At 40.2% G+C, this 20185-nt stretch overlaps 1 protein-coding gene across 2 annotated transcripts in view; it reads left to right on the plus strand.

Annotated features, from left to right (window-relative positions):
• The window catches only part of FRMD3 (FERM domain containing 3), a 130287-nt gene that overhangs the window by 74990 nt on the left and 35112 nt on the right, over positions 1–20185 (plus strand). For both annotated transcript variants that reach the window (XM_058043702.1, XM_058043704.1), the window contains exons 4-6: positions 3819–3897; positions 18497–18594; positions 19788–19911. In XM_058043702.1, the coding sequence (XP_057899685.1) occupies positions 3819–3897; positions 18497–18594; positions 19788–19911 (301 nt within the window). The remainder of the gene's footprint in view (positions 1–3818; positions 3898–18496; positions 18595–19787; positions 19912–20185) is intronic.

A 20185-nucleotide genomic window follows, 5' to 3' on the forward strand; every position in this document is an offset into this window, starting at 1 on the left:
AAAACCCGTGGTTATGACAAAGAAAATTAATATGGAAGGGAAAAGCACACACAAGCAAAGCAAAACTTGGTATTCATTCAGCCCTTCCCATGGGCAGGCAGGTGTTCAACCATCCGCAGGACAGTAGGTAACAGTGACTTGGGAAGACAATTGCTCCAGAAGTCTCCCCTTCCTCTTTCTTTCTCCTACTTTATATAGTGCACATGATGACATGTCATCTGGCATATTCCTTTGGTCAGCAGAGGTCATCCATCCTGTCTGTGTCTCCTCCCAAATTCCCATGCACTCATAGTCTCCTCACCAGGATGTCAGTACGAAAAACTTCTCTGTATTATCAACCCTGTTCAACACAAATGCAAAACACAGCACCATACAAGCCACTGCAAAGAAAATTAACACTACTCCAGCCAAAATCAGCACACATAAATATTTTATTCTTTTTTCAGATTCTTTCTATGAAGAAAATGGTAATACAAATGTGTGAGCCTTTTGTGTAGGGTGCTTAAAAATAGTTCATGTGAGACTCAGTCCCTTACTTACTGATTTCTCTACCAAGGGAGGCATCTCCCATATTCCTCTTTGTTCTTGTCACGGTGTTGTAGGTTTGAGAGTACTTTAGGGAGATCCTTCCTTTTTGATGTACATAGAATACTGTATCTTAGTTAAATGTAAATGGAATAAAATTTAACAACATATAGCCAGTTGCCTTGAAAACTATGCTCTGTGTGTAGCTCCTTCATGAGCATTTAGATCATGACTTGTTTCAGCATTTAACATAATTTAAATGATTTTATTTGTACTTTTTCTTTCACCTCTTATATACTGTTAGCATATAAACTGGCAAATTAATGGTTCTGCTTCAATGGAGTTTGCTTTCGATACTATTCTCCACAATAAAGTCCTTTGAAATCATTGTAATTGTGAATGGTTTTTAGTGAGAAAGTGAACTCAGATAGCAGGAAATTCTGACAGAGCCTCAGGCATTTTGCTATGCCTGCTGCTTCTTATCTGAGAGATAAAGGACCCTCTGAAAGAAAAGACTTATAAGAAAAAGCTACTAAAAAACTGATTATGTGACTTGATAGTTTTGTGTTGATGAAATGTGCTTCTGCAATTCTGCTCTATTTTGGGAAGGTTTGTTGTTAATGTCTCCACTTTAATATGGAAGTGGTCAAAAGTAATTTTACTTTCAAGGAATTGAGAAATTATCTGGCTTGACAATCATATCTCTTGAGCTGATAAAATTCAGTGCCTGTCTTGGTTTCTGCTATGAGAAATCAAAGAGAGAACATGAAGTCCTCATGCATGTTTCCCCAGTGTGGTAAAATGTATGAGAAAAAGACCTTGCTAAACATTTACATATCTTCAAATGTCTGTTTGGAAGAACATTAGGTTTGTGATCTACCTTAAAATGAAGATGGAGGGTAAAGTAGATATCTCTGGGAGTTCCCTTTTCTCCATTCAAATGTTCATTGAGGCTGGTTTTCCAGCTGAGAATAAGGAACAGGAAAAGAGGCTCTCCTGTAATTGCAGGGAGCCTTTTTATCTCCACAGATTAATTAGATGGATAGATTCATGTTCTTTTTACCATTTCAAATTGCAAGTTGTTTTTGTTCCATTCTTGCACAGCAATAGAGAAGGGATCTTGGCTTAGCAGGCTGCAGCAGACTTGTATAGTATTGCTGCACTGCTGAGGAGGAATATTGTTACAGGAGCTTGAGTCTAGAAAAAGATTTGAGAAATAGGCTTTAAGCTGCCTTGACAAATCCCCTGCATGTCCTGTGCATTGGTGTGTACTTCTGTCACATACTGTTCTTCTGCTCAAGTAAAACATTTCCTACTTTAACCTTTCCTATGAATGTAGGCTATTTTTATAGTGCAGTGGATGCCATCATTTCCTCGCCGTGATACTCTTTGCCTATAGGGCAGCTGATACTTTTATGTGTTTACCATATACAGCCAGAATGAACCTTTATTTATTTATTTATTTTTACCACTGATAAATTTTCCTTTTTTTTTTTTTTTAATTGACATCTGGAAAATTGGGTGAAATTCAGTACATTTTTGGAGTGTTGCAGTAGGCTTGTATTTGCTATGGCCCTGAAGATATATGCATTAGCTATTCTTATATCTTCATCGCTATTTCCAAACTAATTCTAAATCTGCCAAAACATTTAAAAGTGAGAGGTTTTTTCCTTTGTTTTCCCCAGGGGAAGAGCTCTTGCTTGTTTAATACAGGTTGTCTCTCCTGTCACATTTTTAAACTGGAACAGTATTCCAAAATTTTCCTCCCTTAATAGTTTAACATGACTATTGAGGAGTGACAGAAACATTTAAGATTACTTAAGTTATCCTTTGTTGTGTCCAGGCAACATGACTCCTTAGTGAGTTTCTGCATGGATGCTTTCCTTTCTGGGACAGTGAATTCACTTTACCTTCTACTTTGCTGTTGCAGGGCAGTTAAGACATAACAATGTCTTCTGTTTTGCAGTCACTGTAAGACAATGCTGCAGTCATATCTAGGACAGCAAAGCCCACAGAAAACAGTCTGAGTGTTTCTCTAGCTTTCAGACAGCTTCTCCAGATAGGAAAACTGTGAAAGTTCAAGCCATCTCTAGAGAACAACAAAGGCTTATTTTTTTTTCTTAGTTTCCCCTTAATTTCTATTTATTATTGATTACTTGCTTTTTTTCTTTTCCTGTATTTTTCATATTTCCATTCCCACTCCTTCTGAAATTCCTCCTTGTGTCTTAAATGAATGGTTATTTAAACAAGGAAAACAAAATTAAATCAGCAGTTTTTGTGGAAACTGACTGTACTTAAAATAAGTACAATGTGAGATTTTAAAAGAGGAAAATATTCCTTTATCTTCAAGTCAAGAAGATAAAGGAATATTTTATCCAAAAGATGACAACCCTAACAAAAGATTTAACTAATTTTTATTTTCTATTGCTGTTGTACATCACATGGAACTGTGTGATATCTAGGCATGTGTTTCTAAAACACTGCAGCATACACGTAGATACTGCAGTCAGAGAAGCTTGAAGAGTATCATGATTGTTGAACTAATCACCACACGAAGTTTATACAAATCTTTTAACTGGTTAGCTTAAGAAGATGGTACAGTAAAATGTTCTAGTAGCTTACTAATTACTGTTACTATTTACAATTTAAAAAAGAAATTAATGATTTCACCTGGTAATGTCTTCCATTTTCTCTGTAATTTTTTCTTGCCCTTTTCTTCTGCTTTCCCTTTCCCTGCCATAAAAGCCCAATCTTTTCAAGGTTTTGGAAATTTAAAATTGCCCGTGTACATTGAGAATATACCAAGACCAAAATATATTAAAACTAACTAGAATATTGTAGATCTGCACTTTGCTCTAAATCAAAGTGCCTGAGAGGCACTGATTGCAAAATTGAAATATTTCCTGTTATTGTGATTCTTTCCTCTTTCTCCTTTCTCCTTTCTTTTTCCCCTCTTTCTTTTGTATTGGAAGGATTGTACATCAGGCCTGGCATTGATATCATTGCTCAGAGTTGGGTACTATAATCTTATTAAATATTGGGAACAGAAATGCTTCTACTGTCTTTAGTTTCATTACCTAAATGGTTTCTTCAATTTTGTAGTATTATCATTGCTTACTGCTTATCATTTGCCAAAAAAGACCACCCCAAAATAAAGCATATACAATACTGCCCCTGTTTGAATCTCTGCCTAAACTAACCATTAGTAAGTGACTTTAAGGTCGCTCCTTCAGAGTGGCTTAAGCAATGTTTGTTTTCTATGGTTCTCATGTTTTTTCTTTATAATGTTTCAGCTCATCCACCATATACCATGTGCTTTAGAGTGAAATTCTATCCACATGAACCCTTGAAGATTAAAGAAGAGCTCACCAGGTATTTTTTGTTTTGTTTTATTTTGTTTTGTTTTGGGCTCTTTCTTTTTTTTTTTTTTTTTTGATCCTTTTTTGTCTGTGCATTTAATGTGCTTTGCCAATAAGTTCAAGAAAAGGCAGATTGTTTTCTAGGGTACGGTTCTCACTATTTCTGATAAAATTAGCATTGGCTGGCATTTGCAATACTGATCTTCTTTGTACTGTGATACCTATAGATTTTTAAAGCAGTTTAAAGGAAGTCTTCTATAACATACAGACAAGTAATTATGATATACAAGAACTTGCAAAAAATGAAGCAATGGTGAAATGACTGGGCAAAATTTACCCTGGTTCTTTCCCTGGCAGGGATAAGTTCCCTTCCCTTCCCTTCCCTTCCCTTCCCTTCCCTTCCCTTCCCTTCCCTTCCCTTCCCTTCCCTTCCCTTCCCTTCCCTTCCCTTCCCTTCCCTTCCCTTCCCTTCCCTTCCCTTCCCTTCCCTTCCCTTCCCTTCCCTTCCCTTCCCTTCCCTTCCCTTCCCTTCCCTTCCCTTCCCTTCCCTTCCCTTCCCTTCCCTTCCCTTCCCTTCCCTTCCCTTCCCTTCCCTTCCCTTCCCTTCCCTTCCCTTCCCTTCCCTTCCCTTCCCTTCCCTTCCCTTCCCTTCCCTTCCCTTCCCTTCCCTTCCCTTCCCTTCCCTTCCCTTCCCTTCCCTTCCCTTCCCTTCCCTTCCCTTCCCTTCCCTTCCCTTCCCTTCCCTTCCCTTCCCTTCCCTTCCCTTCCCCTCTTTTGCTTTCTTTTTTCTTTCCTTCCCTTCCCCTTTTTTCCCTTCCCAAATAATCTGGAATGTTTAATTCAGGCCTGACTATTTCAAGACGTTTATGCATAGTCTCACTTATTTTTCTCTTGGGTGTATCTTTAGGATCACAAATAAGACAATCTTTTCAAAGTAGTGACAGATCTTAAGCTGATACAGAGGTGCAATATATGCATATTTTTCAAGTACAGCTGCTCTGGAGGGTAAGAATTCTTGCTGCTTATGTTGGAATTTTGAAAATTTTGTTGCGAAAACAGAGTTGTACAACAGCTTAGCTGTGCTTAATGAATGGGAGCTCTGTCCTTCCTACTGGCCATTGTGAATATTCTGTTGCTCTGGACACAAGAAGTGTACGTGGTGGGGGAAATGCAGGAAAGTAGCTCTTTTGAGCTCAGTACCAGCACCTGTGCAGGACTGTGTGTGTGCTTTGCCACCTTGCTGGAGAGCAGGCACGCTGCTGACTGCTGGCTGCGTGCTGCAGGAGCACCGGGTGCCTCAGCACCTGCTGCCTTGGCTCTGGGTTGATTCTTTCCCCAAGCACTGCGTGTGCTTGTGCTCACAAGTCACTTCACAGCGTGGGGATCCCATTGTCACTGGCCTCACACTGAAAGTTTCAGAAACAGGTTATGTTCTGCTGAATGGTGCATTTGTAGTTTGTATAGAACAGCTGGGGCATGCTGTTATTTTATAGCTATTTATCTTGGATGAAATACTGGAACTGTACAGCTGAGTGAGCAGGTCGTAAACCAGGAAGTCAATGGATTTTCAATATTTGCTACTGTTTGTCCTTGGAAGAACATTTTACCTTTTATGATCCTGAGTACGATTGTATAGTCCTTTCTCATTCAAGAGTCTAAATTAATTGGCTTTTAAAAAACCTGTATATCCTCCCAGGATAAGTTTGATTGAAATATAAAGCACCAAGAATTCGCTCACTGATGGTTGTTGTGCTGTGAGTATGTTTTAGTCTTTGCTGGGATATTTCAAATAAATTTTTCAAGTGAAGTTGTGTGAAAAATGTGTTACAGTCTTTTATAAAAACTAATACCATTAAGAACTTAAAAAGGAGAAATAATTAGAGGCATCATTTATTCAACATGTTTTTGTATCTGATCATCTTAATAGTTTCTCAATGTTGTTATTTGGGAAGCTTTGCTTCATCTCTGCCATATGTCTTACACAATAACAAAATACAGAAAATGCTCCTGAAATGAGCAAGTGAAGTGCAGCCATGCAACCCATCTCTGAGAATTTGCTTCATGACCAAAGCAGAGGGTCGGATTCTAGGTGATGCTCTAGATTGGCTGGAGTTATTTTTCTTTTTTCTTGAATTGCAATGATTGGTGAAATTCAAGTAGAAGAGTGTTCATTAGCATTTTAGAGAGGACAGTTGTGAAACCTTGAGGACTAGTTCTTCTAGTCCTACTAGTCTTCTATTTCTTCTAGAGGCTTCTTGGTAGACTTTTGCTTTGCCTTTTTTTTAGTGCTGCTGTGTTCACATGACAATCATATTTTTCCTGGTTGTTCTTAAGATGTTTTGAAAATAAATTAATAATATTGTCACCCTTTGACTTAAAAACCATCTGTACTTTGCAGCTGTATGTACAGTCAACTGAGTGAGAGTAATAGTGTTTTGCATTTCTGTCATTGTCTGTGCCTAAGGATGTCAGAGCTGCTCTGTCACTTCTTCGGCTGGGTGGAAATCTGATGGGTGTCTGTGGTCCCCATTTAAATAATGAAATTAAGTAAGACATTCTATCACATTGCGATACTACTCTTTGTTTCAGAACATTGATTAACCCTGTGGTTAATGCCTCATATGGATTATGGTCAATGCAGTCTTTTTAAAAGCTTTATAGGAATAAATCTTTAATGAAGCATCTTAGAGACATCAGAGAGACTTACAGGTCTTAAAAAGAACTGCTTTTCCTACTCTTCCATAGAAAAAGCTGATGTGAAAAATATCATCTGTTCAGTACACGAAGCTTTGTGTCTATGGGGTAAAGGTTTGATTTCTGTGAAACCAGTTTAACATACTATTCAGGATTTAGACATCACTTGCAGCAAGAAAATTTAAGAGTTATCCCCTCAGATTACTGATGCTTCATTTCTGTCCTGCCTGGGGCCCAACCTTCCCTGGTTGGGTTTGACTGTAATCCTTGACTTACTCTGTGGTTTAACATGTGAAACTATTTTCAGAAAATGAAAGTGGAGAATTATCTATTTGAAGTTATCACTACGTCTATGATATCATAGAAAAAAACCCTGTAGTAGTCTGAAAATTTGTGCAAACTGCATGTTTGGAGGCCAGGAGTGCCTTGGGCAAACAATGATGCTGTGTTCTTGCCTGTCACTGCATTTTATAACACTGCTAAGGGCAACTAAGAATATTGTCAGTCAACATTGTACCTTCCCTGACACTTGCTTTCATTTCTCTTGTTTTAATTAACAACCATTTTCATAGCTATGCTTTTGAAATAAAATCAGTGTCTGCCTTTGGATGTCAAGGCACTCTGAAATATTATTGCTAAAATATTGGCTTCTCTGGGTCTGGATTGAAGGCACTTGAGATGGTAGATCATGTTCAGACTCAAGTGTTTATTTCTTATCAGTGAAACAGTCTCACTACTGTGAGTTGGGCAGCTTTTCATTAGCAGGCACAAAATGGCTAACAATCTCTTGTTACAAGGTCTTTTAAGACTAAATTATCCAATTAAGAACTGGCACCTAGATTATTTTCCCTTTTAACCCAATAACTGATCCCACAGAGCCCACAATGCAGATGTTTCTGCCCAATTACAAAATGCCACCCAAACCCACAAAGAAGAAGGAAGAAGAAGCATGAAGAAGAAACCCAGGATGATGCCCTGTGCCCTCCGTCTTGCTTCCATCCACAACATAGTAAAAATCCCAAACCCTGAATTTCTCACCAAGTGATACACCTACACTACTCTCTATAATCTATTTCACACTTCTGTGGATTCTAGTCTATCTTGAAGTGTAGGAAACTTCCTCCATGAATGAGGGTCAAAGTCAGCGCTCCTCTGGGGGTCAGGGCACCCCAGAGCAGACAGAGAAATATTCCCGGTACCCTGGGTTTCCACACTAAAGGAGAAATTCTGTGGAAAATATTTCTGCTTCTCACTGTGGAAAGGAGGTTCTGCATGATCCTTGGTCACTGTTTTCTCTAGAGTGAGCTGGTGTTAGGATGGTAATTCACAAGTTCAGAGGCCATGGGGGTTGTTGCCTTGATCTCTCTTGCTTATGTAGTAATAGACCACCTGAAACCCAACTTGTCACTGAAGTCAAAATCTTAATGCACTTCAGGGCTTCTCAGCTCATCTGCTTAATGGATGTCAACGTGGATTTAGAAGATCTGTCCTTATTTTTGGAAATAGTTTCCACAGCAGAGCACTAAGGCTGCACATTTGAAACATGTTTGAGAAAGACTCAAGACACACCTTTTCTTTTTTAATTAGGCAATTTTCCCGATGAATTAAAAAAAAATGTGATGAGAAAGTGGCAAGGATTTAACTTATTTTTCTCAAATGATTTGGCCTCTGCATGTGCACTGGAGGCTCAGCAAACTGAAACACAAGCAGTGTATATATACTTTTCAATGGTTTGTATAATCTTTTAAATAGAGAAAGATGCTGAGTCTTAGAAGAAGAGTGGTGCTTCTTGTAGGGTGTTGATCCTGACTGGATGCCTGGCATCAGCCAAAGATTTTCCCTCACTTTTCTCCAGAGCTAGACCTTTCACAGGGGAGAGAAAATGTAATGAAGGGTCCATGAATTGAACTAAAGACCAGGAGAGATCACACACCAAACACCATCATGGGAAAAAAAGGTGCAATCTGAGACAGTAATAGAATTTATTACTAAAAAATCAGAGCAGGATAACGAGAAGTAAAATAAGACCTTAAAAATGCTTTCCTCCCCACCCCTCTGTTTTTCCCAACTCTACCTACTCCTTCAATGGCACAGAGAAATGGGAAATAGGTTATGGGTTATGGTCAGTTCATCACAAGTTGTTTCTCCTGCTGCTCAGGGAGAGGGGACCTTTCCCTCCTGCACTGTGGGAGACACTTCTCCATGAACTTCTCTGATGTGAGTCCATCTCACAAGCAGCAGCTCTCAGTGACCTGCTGCAATGTGAGTCCCTCCCCAAACTGCCACAGCCTGGGTCACTCTTCCACAGGGTGCAGTTCTCCAAGGACAGGCTGCTCCGGTGGGGGCTCCTGTCTCCACGGGCCTCCCATGAGTTCACAGCCTCCTCAGGCATCACAGAATTAACTAGGTTGGAAAAAACATCTGAGATCATCGAGCCTAAGCTATGACCTAACGCAATCTACAGTCTGCTAGACTATATCACCAAGTGCCACATCCAGTCTTTCCCTAAACACCTCTAGAGGTGGTAACTCCACCACCTCCGTCAGCAGCCTATTCCAATGTCCAGTCACTCTTTCTGTGAAGAAATTCTTCCTAATGTTCAACCTAAACCTCCCCTGGTGCAGCTTATGTCCTCTTGTCCAGTCACTGGTTGTCTGGGAAAAGGAACCAAGTCCCACCTGGCTGTACCCTCCTTTTTTAATAATTGTGGAGAGCAATAATTTTTTCCAGGCAGAACAACCCCAGCTCCCTCAGCTGCTCCTTGAAGCACTTGTGCTTTGGACCCTTCACCAGCCTTGCCTTTCTCTGGACACTTTTGAGCAACTGAATGACCTTCCTGAACTGAGTGTCCCAGAACCGGACACAGCACTCAAGGTGTGGCATCACCTGTGCTGAGTGCAGGGGGACAGTCGCTGCCCTGGTTCTGCTGGCCACTCTGGTGCTGATACAGGCTGGGATGCCCTGGCCTTCTTGGCCACTAGAACTCACTGTTAGCTCATGTTCAGTACTCTGTCAGCCCCTTCTTCTGGCCTCTGTCCAGACACTCTGACCTCAGCCTGTTGCACTGCAGGAGCTTGTTTTGGCCAAAGTGCAGGACCTGGCGCACTCAAACCACTGGATTCAGTCCATCTATCCAGCCTGTCCAGGTCTCTCTGGAGAGCCCTCCTACCCTCTAGCAGATCAACACACATTCGACTTGGTGTCAACTTGGTGGTCAGTGTGCCTCTGTCTGACCTGCTGAGCAGATCTCAGCAGGTCAGGGAAAGAATGTTAAAGATAACAAAGAATAAACAGCCTTGAGAACCACAGCTGAAGAATCCTGACTCCTTCGATCTTGGGGCTGGGAAAAAGAGACTTTCCAACACAGGGTGACTGCAGAAACCCCGAGACATTACCTTGACAGGTTCTGAGGTCAGGCTGACCAGCCTATAGTTTCCCAGTCCCTCCTTTCAGCCCTTCTTACGGATGGGTGCCACACTGGCCAGCCTCCAGTCCTCAAGGACCTCCCGAGTGAGTAAGGAGCCGGGACCCTAATATACAGAGCCACCCCTACTCTTGCCCGTCTCTTCTGAAGAGCAAGTAACCATCCATTGCAGCACTCCAGTCATGCAAGTCACCCCTCCATGTTTCCATGGGTGACATCTTAGCTTCCCTTCTGTACAATGGCTTCCAACTTCTCTTGCTTGTCACCCATGCTGCCCACTCTAGTGCACATGCACATCAGCTGGACTGCTGATTTCACCCCTGACTCTGGCTTGCCACCTATGGCTTATCTCTGGAGAGCCCATTTGCATCCCCTTCCCTATTCAAACATTGTTTAAAGTCCTCTCAATCAGCCCTGCCAGCTCATGGGCTAGAATCGTTTTTGCCCTTGTTAGAGAGATGGAGTCTATCTGACTTTGGAAGGCCTGTTGATGTAAAAAGTTGCCCTGTGATCAAAGTTACATCCACCTGCTCCGGCATGGGCTGCAGGTGGATCTCTTGCATCCCTGTGGATCTCCAGGGTCTGCAGGGGCATGGCTGCCTCACCATGCTTTGCACCAGAGGCTGCAGAGGAATTTCAGCCCTGGAGTCTGGAGCATCTGCTGCCCCTCCTTCTCCACTGACCTTGGTGTCTGCAGAGTTCTTCCTCTCATGTTTTTGGTTTTTTTTTTGGCTGCAGTTACATTTGTGCAATCACTTCCCCTCCCCTGAAATCTCTTATCACAGCAATGTTATCACTGTTTCTGACTGGCCCAGCCTAGGCCAGTGACACATGTGTGTTGAAGCCACCAGGGATTGGCTCTGCTGGACATGGAGGAAACTTCCAGCAGCTTCTCACAGAAGCCACCGCTGTATCCCCACTGCTACCAAAGCTCAGCCACGCCCACCCAGCACACTCCTTTACACTGGGGCCATCTCTGAGGGTTTGAGTTCTGCTCCGTGTGTAGTATGTGGAGGATATCAGGCTCTTCTGAATGTTACATCTGTGGCTCTCTAGGTCTGGTTATCTGTCACTTACAGATGGTGTGAAGTCCTTCAGTTCTAGAAAATAGCATTTAACTGGCATAATTGAGTATATCTAATGAGAGTAATAAGTGCCAGTTTTTAATTACGCAATTGCAACATGACACCACATCTTCACATCTCCCCTGTCCCCTGCCACACATACCTGTAAAACATGATTTCAGTTTCCTTTCTTTTTAAATCAGCATTTGTAATGAAGCGTGACAGGACTGGGGATAGAGGCCTTAAATACATACAGTTTTGGTATTATTATTAATTTCCTTTTCTCTTAATTTTCCTTCTAAAAATGAAAAAAAATTTCTTTTTGGTTAATTCCCTTTGTTTTTCCAGAAAGCATGATAGCTTGATGGGTAGAAGTTTTCTTTTGCCATATGCATCTAACTGTGTGCAGAAAAAAGGATATTCACTGTAATGCCCAAGGTTATTCTGCTGGCATGGCATGTAAAGATAAAGAATTGCTATGAAGAAAGTTTCACCTGCAGAAGTCACTCAATGCACACCATCCCAGCAGACTTTATGAAAAGCACAGATATTTTACACTGTGCCATTCTTTTCTGTTCTTGTTCACAGCTCAGAGCCCACAGCTGGAAAAGCCTGAGATGCTGTACATTAACAAGATTTGAGCAATCAAGGGAATATGAACAGATAGATCCAAAGATTGATCATACTTTCTATTTTGTTATTTATTTTTGGTGTTGTTGCTTAGGTAATAAATAAATTAGTGGTTTTTATTTCTTATATATGAAAGAATCCCAGGGCCTCATGCTCTCTTATCTTCAAATTCCTACATTTTAGTGTGTATGTATAATTAAAATGGAAGACTATAAAGTCATTTGAGGTCCCAAAGAAATGCTCTAAAATGCTACAGATAATACTGTATCAGTGGTAATCCATGATTATTATAGAAAAAACAGAAGAGGGCATGGGTAAATAGATGGTGGAATTAACCAAAGGTGGATTATTTCAATTTGCTTTCATCATGCCTTTTTTTCCTAATCCATACTTCCTAATCCAAGAAGCAGTTCTTCAATGACTAATCTGTCATAAATCAGTGTTACAAGTATAGCAGGAAAAGCAGATGAAAATGTTGTTTAATTGGAAGTCATACAAAATGACAAAGACTTGGCGTATGTAAACATGGCATGCTCAGTGTTTGTCTAGTCCAGTCTCAATCAGCTGTACTTTATGTTGCCATGTGCTGGAAGAGCCTGGTGCTTTTCCCTCTGGTAGAAGGAGGCCAGTTGTGTTGGTAGTGATTTTTAATTCCTGAATGGATCTGGTTATTAATGCCTCAATATGAAGTGACTCATTTGCAAGTAGGAAATTTGTGCAATATATTTGTGCTATTAACCAAGAGCTCTAAGGTGAGTTCATACAAGCTGGGCCTGTGCTGCTAGCCCTGCTCCAGACATCACTTAGGAATACCTCTGCTCTTCCTGGTACCCCCTTCTGCTCTTCTTGAAGTGTGAAGTCATGCTTTGATATCTATGAAAGTCCACTTATCTATTTTGGCTTTGTCAAGGACATATTGGAAAGTTGTCAAGGACAACTTTGGCAGTTGCCAAGTGAGTTTATAGTTTTAATAGTATTGCAGTCACAATCAGATTGAATAACATAAATCTTAAAAGTGAATGTTTTGTTAGTAAGAGCACTTGATGCCTCAGGCTTGCAGATCAGATTCAGAGTAGGGAAAAAATTGCCAAGAAGGGTCATGTTTTTTTTTGCTGGAGATTGCACCTCAGGGAGAAGAGACCTTGTACATGTTCAGAGCTCTTCTTGTGGTCCTCTGTGGGGAAGGCAGAATGGCAGAGAAGATGCAGTCCAGTCATGGTGTTTTGCAGGAAAGACTATTCCCATGCTGTGATGGGACTTTCATGTAGCCAGGAGCCAAAACAATGCTTGTCTTTTACCACTCCTTTGTCTGCTTTACTCATTAGTGAAATTAATTATTAAGTAATAATGAAGATTTTTTCTCCAGTAGCCTGTGCTGTCAAGAAACTTACTGGGATGGTAATTTATCACCCTTGTCCCAAGGAAAGACCATACAGGCACTGACCAGCTCTAAAGCCAGGAGGACAAGCCCATGTCTTGCTAGCTGCAAGTGGCAGTCATAATCCTGACCGCAGAAGTCAGAGATTTGAGATTACTGAAAGCTGTCATTAAAGCCACCTTCCATCCCCCACCCCAGGGCATAAAATGAAGTACTTCTTTTTGAAGGAATAGTTTTGGGTGCTTTGGGGCATTTTTTTATTACCAGGAATCCACAATTTTGGCAGTATAGGAGGGGCATAGGTTCAGAATGGAGATATGGAGTACTGATACCTTCATTATGTTTTGAGTCCTTAGCATTAGTACACCTTCAGAAACTGTAGAGCAAGAAGGGTGATTCTACAGGTGCCTGTTAACACAGGCATGCAGTCATGCAATTTCTCAAATTTTCTGGTGTTAGATATTTTAAGAAAAGTTGTATTTTCCTTTTTCTTGTGTTTAGCTGAAGATTATGCTTTGAAATCATGATAGATATACCCCTAGTTCCTAATTCCTGTACTAGAATTTGGTTTATGACAGATCAGAGAGTAAAAAAGGGCAACTGCTGTACTGACATCAGTGTGGCATGCTTATTGTCATGGGTATCTGTTTTACAAATGGGTTTAAACCATACTAACCATACATGAACAAAACTTTCCTACTATTTCAAAAAACCAAGAAATCTAATAGATGATCTCCTTCCCATCAAAATTCACTAGAGGGTTTTGGAATTGTTATATTAGGACTTTCAACAATGAAAGTCAATTCATGTGTATTCATGTTAGTATTAGTTTCTGGATATTTTGCCCATATTTGTGTAATCATTCTTTTTTTGTACTTGGTAATACTGTTTTTCTTCACAATCTTCTGAGGCAGTTGGTTTACTATCTGCTATGGCAGATGCTTTCTTTCCTTTGCCTTAAGCAATTTCCCAGTTCCACTGATTTTCCTCTAGCTCTAATGTTGAGGATTAAGTAGATAGTAGTTCTTCATTTGCCTTTCCCACTACCTCATGATTTCAGAAGACTCACTCTTAGTCTCCCTTAATCACCATCTTGCCCTATAAAGGAGGCTCTGTCTTCTCATTCATTTTAGTTCTTCTCTATTAATCAAGCTCATCTATGTCCTACTCAGGCTGAAAGGACCAGAGCTACGTAAAAAATTCAAGGTGTGATAACTTCAATGCTTTAAGTACTGGCAAAACGGCCCTCTATCTTTTTCACAATATCATTCCTAGTGATGCCAAACATTCTCTTGGGTTTTTGGCTGCTTCTGTACCCTGAGTTAATGATTTCAGAATGATGACTTATTTTAAAATATATCAAAATCCATTTAAAGGATTAGCAAATAAGTAAGCAATATATTTTAGCTAATATCATTATTTTTTCTGTCACAGAATCAATTAGATTGGAAAAGATATCTGAGATCATTGAGTCTAACCTGTGATTTAAAACCATGGTGTTCAGTAGACCATGGCACTGAATGCCACATCCAGCCTTGTCTTAAACCCCACTGGACAGTGATTCCACTCTCCTCTCTGGGGAGCCTATTCCAAAGCCTAATCATCCATTCTGTGAAGAAATTCTTCCTAATGTCCAACCCAAACCTCCTCTGGTGCAGCTTAAGACGGTGTCCTTTTCCCCTGGTCACTGGTTGCCTGGGAGAAGAGACCAAGCCCCAGCTGGCTGCACCCTCCTTTGAAATAATTGTGGAGAGCAATAGGGTCTCCCCTGCACCTCTTTTTTCCAGGCAGAACAACCCCAGCTCCCACAGCTGCTCCTTGAAGCACTTGTGCTTTGGACCCTTCACCAGTCTTTCGGTCCTTCTCTGGACTCACTGCAGCATCTCATTGTCCTTCTGGAAGTGAGGACCCCAAAACTTGACACAAGACTATAGGTGTGGCCTCACCTGTGCTGAGTACAGAGGGAGAATGGACTGTTCTTGATAAAGAACAAGGGCTGGGATGCCATTGGCCTTCTTGGCCACCCGGACACACTGCTGGCTCATGTTCAACCCTTTTTCTCTTCATGGCTTTGTAAAGTATAGAAAATATGTTCTCTTACTTGTGATATTACATACTTGTACATAGCAGTTAGTGTTTGGTGGAGATTCATAGGCTTTGGCAGGAAAAAGGTGCTCCTGCAGTGTATTTGATACTATCTGCTGTGGAAGACAAAAATGCAAAGTTGGTATTCAGAATAATATGCATAAATAACTCAAAAATTCTTCTAGGTAGAAGGACACCCAATCCAGGAATATTGTAAAAACATTTATTTTCCTTCTACCACACTGTACCACAAACAGCACCATGGAAAATAGTAGTGAGTCAAAGTCAGACGCCATGCTGAGATAGCAATTTTTTGAATTGCTGGATCTCTGGAGGTGACCATATCTGTCAGCTGGAAAGACTGCAACAACACCAAGAGATACATTTGCTATGAGAATAAACTGTATTAAGTGACTTGAACAGAGTAAAAAACCACTGGGTGGCCAAATCACAAGGTCTGGCTGTGGCAAAGCTTTCATGCCTCACTGAACACCTTAAAATAGATAAATTGTCTGTTAAGCAGCTAGCAATCTGTTCTCTGGGGGTCATGATGCCTGCTTAAAAACAAGAATAGTTGTTGCTGACCCTTAATCTGCATGGCAGGAAAGGTTTGGCTGACCTGAAGTTGAGTCATATGTACTGCAAAGAGATGATAGATGGAAATGAGGTTATTCCAATGAGAGACATTTGTGAATGTAAGCATAAGTTTACTAGCTTCTTATTAAGCTTGGATAGTTAGGGCTGTAAATCAGGTTATAAAGACATGCCAGGGCTTGAAAAAAACAGATATTGTGGAAGGACACATGAAGAAGCAAAATCGATTATTTTGCAAGCTATTTCTGTAAGTGTATGCAGTTTTAAATACATACATACACCTCAGTGAATTTAGGAGTCAGGGTTTTTTTTTTTTTCATAAGTTTTTGCTGACCTGGGTCATAAATTACTGCATCAGTATTACAGTAAGTGCCTGAAGTTTAGTGAGCCTTTGGTAAAATGTGCAAAAATTCCTTTCAATTGAAAATACATTTATATTTTTCATTTGAAAGAATTCTAAAGTCTTAGGGCTGTTCCAGGCTTCCCTTCTTGCTTTGTAGATCTCAGCCTATCTTCATAGGACAGGTGCTCCAGTTGTCTGATCAATTTGGTGGCTCTTCTCTGAATTTGTTCCAGCAAGTTCACCTCTTTCTTGTGTTGCAGACCCTAGAGCTGGATGCAGGGTTCCAGGGGGAGTCTCACCAGAGCAGAGCAGAGCAGAGGGGCAGAATCCCCTCCCTTGACTGCTGCTCACACCTCTTCTGACACAACCCAGTGTAGGATGGGCTTCCTGGGCTGTCATTGCACACTCTTGGGTCATGTTGAGCTTTTCATTCACCAACGTCCCCAAGTCCTTCTCTTCAGGGGTGCTCTCAATTAATTCTCCATCTGGCCTGTGTTTGTGCTTTGGATTGCCCTGACCCACGTGTCGGACCTTACAGCTGGCCTTGTTGAGCTTCATGAGGTTTGCACAGATGTGTGTGGAAGCAGACTTGTTTCTCAAGCCTGCTAAGGTCACTCTGGATGGCGTCACTTCCCTCCAGCTATGTTGACAGACCCCCACACAGCTTGGTTTTTTTTGGCAAATGACACTGAGGATCTTCAATTATGGTCAGTACAATTTTCTTAGGAATAACACATGTTAATCTGTTGACCTCAGAGCTTGGCTAACAAGCCATGCTCTGAAACCTTGGGTGGGTTTTTTTGGCACTGCTTAAAAGCTGAACACAGTTTAGCCTCAAGCTAATGGTCACCCTGGAGAATGGCGTCTCATTTTTTCACTCTGGAAAATCTTACCAAAATTCTTTGTGTAGGCACTGCTCAATTGCCCAAGCTATATATGGCATTTACACCAATATGCTGAACCTTTTCTGGTACACTGTCATTGCAGATTAAGAATTTTTACTTTATCTCACTGAGGCCTCTGGTGCACTCTGTTACAGACAGTTCCTCTGGATCTACCTGTAGAATAGCAGTACCAACATACAGCAGTGAATTTGTGAGCTGTTACTGGACATTGATTACAGGAGGGAAAAAAAGGTGTTGCAAAAAAAAAACAAAAAACAAACCCCCAAGTGTAAAGATCAATGAAGGAATGTGTTTACAATGAGAGAAGATTGCTTTTCTCATTGATAACTGTATCTGATCTATTGTATTCAGTAAAAATCCAAGGAAAGGAGAAAAGTTTCTCTGTCCTTCAGATAGTATTTCCTGGCTGGCTCTTGATGCAGAAGCTCATGATATGACCAGGTAACAGGAGAAGGTAACTTGGACAAAATATGTCTGACATTGGTGTTACTAATAAACTACATTTTTATTGGCTATGCTGTATGTTGCTCAAGGTTGGAGAGGACTGGCAGGAATGTCAAGAAATGTCAAGGAATGTCCTGATGGTCTCCAGAAGCCACTGAGTCTTGATAGAACCCTCTAGATGGTCGATTTTGTCTGGTCAAAGCAATGTTTAAAAAGATTATTTTCCCAGAGGGGTGAAGTGGCTGAGTGGTGTGGCTGTAACCTGCTAGGTGCTGGGAAAAAAGCTGTGAGTGGTAGAAGCTCTCTGTGGTAGAAGGCAGAGTACAGGTAGAAGGAACTTTTTGTTTTCTTCTCCCCATGGCCTTAGAGAAAGACATGAATGGGAAAGGTGACTCCCTGCAAGGCAGGTGCCTCATGCCTGTGGCTCTTTAAGCCTCATGACGTTATTGCTCCCTTCAAACTTCATCTGGGATTCTTTACAGATTAAAAAACCCAAAACACCCAAAACCAAACCAAACCAAACCAACCAACCAAAAAAACCCAAAAACAAAACAAAACAAAACAAAACAAAACAAAACAACACCAACAAAAAAACCACAACAAAAAACACACACAAAAAAAAAACAAACCCAAAAAATTCCAAAACCAGAAGAGGAAAAAATCTCCACTGTGGTCAGTGTGCTATTTTGCCTACAGTAAGAGAAAGATTTCCTTGTGTAAACTTGTGTATAATAAAAACAGAGGTACTCAAACAAGCTTACATTACCATAATTTATTTCACATTAGTAATGAGCATTGTAATAGATGTATTTTAAATAAAACATGTTCTATGACATTTTATGTGGGGTTTTGTTATTTTTGCCTTTATTATTTCACTGTTAATGAAAAAAATTCTATTTATTTTTTTCTTATGATTGTGTTTTGCCTTTTTCCTGCCATTTGAAATAAGAGGAAGATTCAAAATAGTTGCACAGCTGGTTTCACACTGATATGTTAAATCTGTTACAAAAAGATAGCACATAGTTTCTTAATTTTTAAAATTATATTTCAGATACCTCTTATATCTACAAATAAAAAGGGACATTTTCCATGGCCGTTTGCTGTGCTCCTTTTCTGATGCTGCCTACTTGGGTGCCTGTATAGTCCAAGGTAAGTATGAACAGGCTTCTTTAAATACTTCAGTCTTATGTTGGTTCTGTCAAATAAGCAATGCAAAACTTGCGTGACTACAGCTAGCAGTAACTTGTTGTTGTTGCTGCTGTACTGTTTCCCTGTATTGATATGCACTGTGAAGTAAGTAATTCTGGCACTTAGCCAATGAAGTGGAGCTTAAAAAATGAAACCAAATAAGTTATCTTAGCATTTTAGTGAAGAAGTATGCCATCATTGTTAGATTCCACTTACAAAAAGAGAAAAAACTCCATTCTGAATCCTGAATGGAAATGTAGCCTATTCTGTTTGAATTAAGGAGGAAAAGGTGTCATTTGATGTCCTTTCTTATGTTAAAGAAGACCTGTATGGTGATGGAATATCTGACAAAAATAGAAGATGTAATTCAAGACAAAAGAAATTGTAGCTTATTTTCCCTACCTTTCCCACCCCCCCCCCTCCATCATTTCCTTAGGACCAAATTCAGACAGATGTCTTTATTTGTACGGAGACAAATAATCATCTTTAAATGTCTGATTAGGGAAACCATAAGTGCGAACGTTCCCTTTATTCTGCCTTAAGGTGAACAAAGCTCTTAAAGCGTTACAAGGCAGTGTATCCAAACCGAAACTGAGCCCAGCCCTTATTAAATGAGACTCATTCAGAAAATTAGAACACCAAATGTCAGGTTTGTGTACCTAAGTGGCACATCTTTTAGAAGAGAAACCAAGTTCTGCCTGTTACCTTGATTAACATTGTGGACTGTGTTTCTCTGCTAGAACAGAATTAGGACCAGTCCATGCCACTGCGGATAAATCATGCGAAAAAGGGGAGAATCAAGAATCCATTGTTTTAGGTCTGCCTGGTAAAAATAAATACTCAAAGTGAAACATTGCCAAAGCTTCTGTTTTACAGAGCATTTTCTGCCACAGAAAATAGTTCAGTATTGCTAATTAATGCAATAGTTAATAAACCATTGAACTTCTCTTGAAACTCATTGATTAAAGTGACAGATATAAGGATTTTCTTGTTTCAGTTAATTATAAATTCCTCAAAGAAGGATTTCTTGAGACATACTAGATTCTTACTGACTGTGGATGTACCTTGAATTACAGTGCATTTACTGACTTTCCCTATTAATTAATGTTACAATTCAATTTTTCTGCTTTGTTTTGTGTTTTGGATCTGTTCAGCTGAGCTTGGTGATTATGATCCTGATGAACACCCAGAGAATTACATCAGCGACTTTAAGATTTTTCCGAAGCAGTCACAAAAGCTTGAGAAGAAAATCGCTGAAATGCATAAAAATGAATTCAGGTAATTTATAATGCTGTTTGATAAAGAGACAGCTAAGCAATACTTTTATCTATTTCCAAGTTGCGCGTGTTAACTTAGGAGGCTTTGTTCCATGAGTTATAATAGAAGCTCGACCAATATGCTGTCTTATAGGCTGTGTTTGAAAATGTGGTTTCAGCTCAGGGGGTTTTCTTTGCCTGTTAACCTTCATTAATCATACTTGATTCCTGCATGACTGCTGGTAATTTAGACTTCATTTGCTTGAAATGTAGGTCTGGTTAGTGGGAACAGCTCT

This window comes from Melospiza georgiana, chromosome Z (genome assembly GCF_028018845.1).
Source record: "Melospiza georgiana isolate bMelGeo1 chromosome Z, bMelGeo1.pri, whole genome shotgun sequence".
NCBI classification, from domain to species: Eukaryota; Metazoa; Chordata; class Aves; order Passeriformes; family Passerellidae; genus Melospiza; species Melospiza georgiana.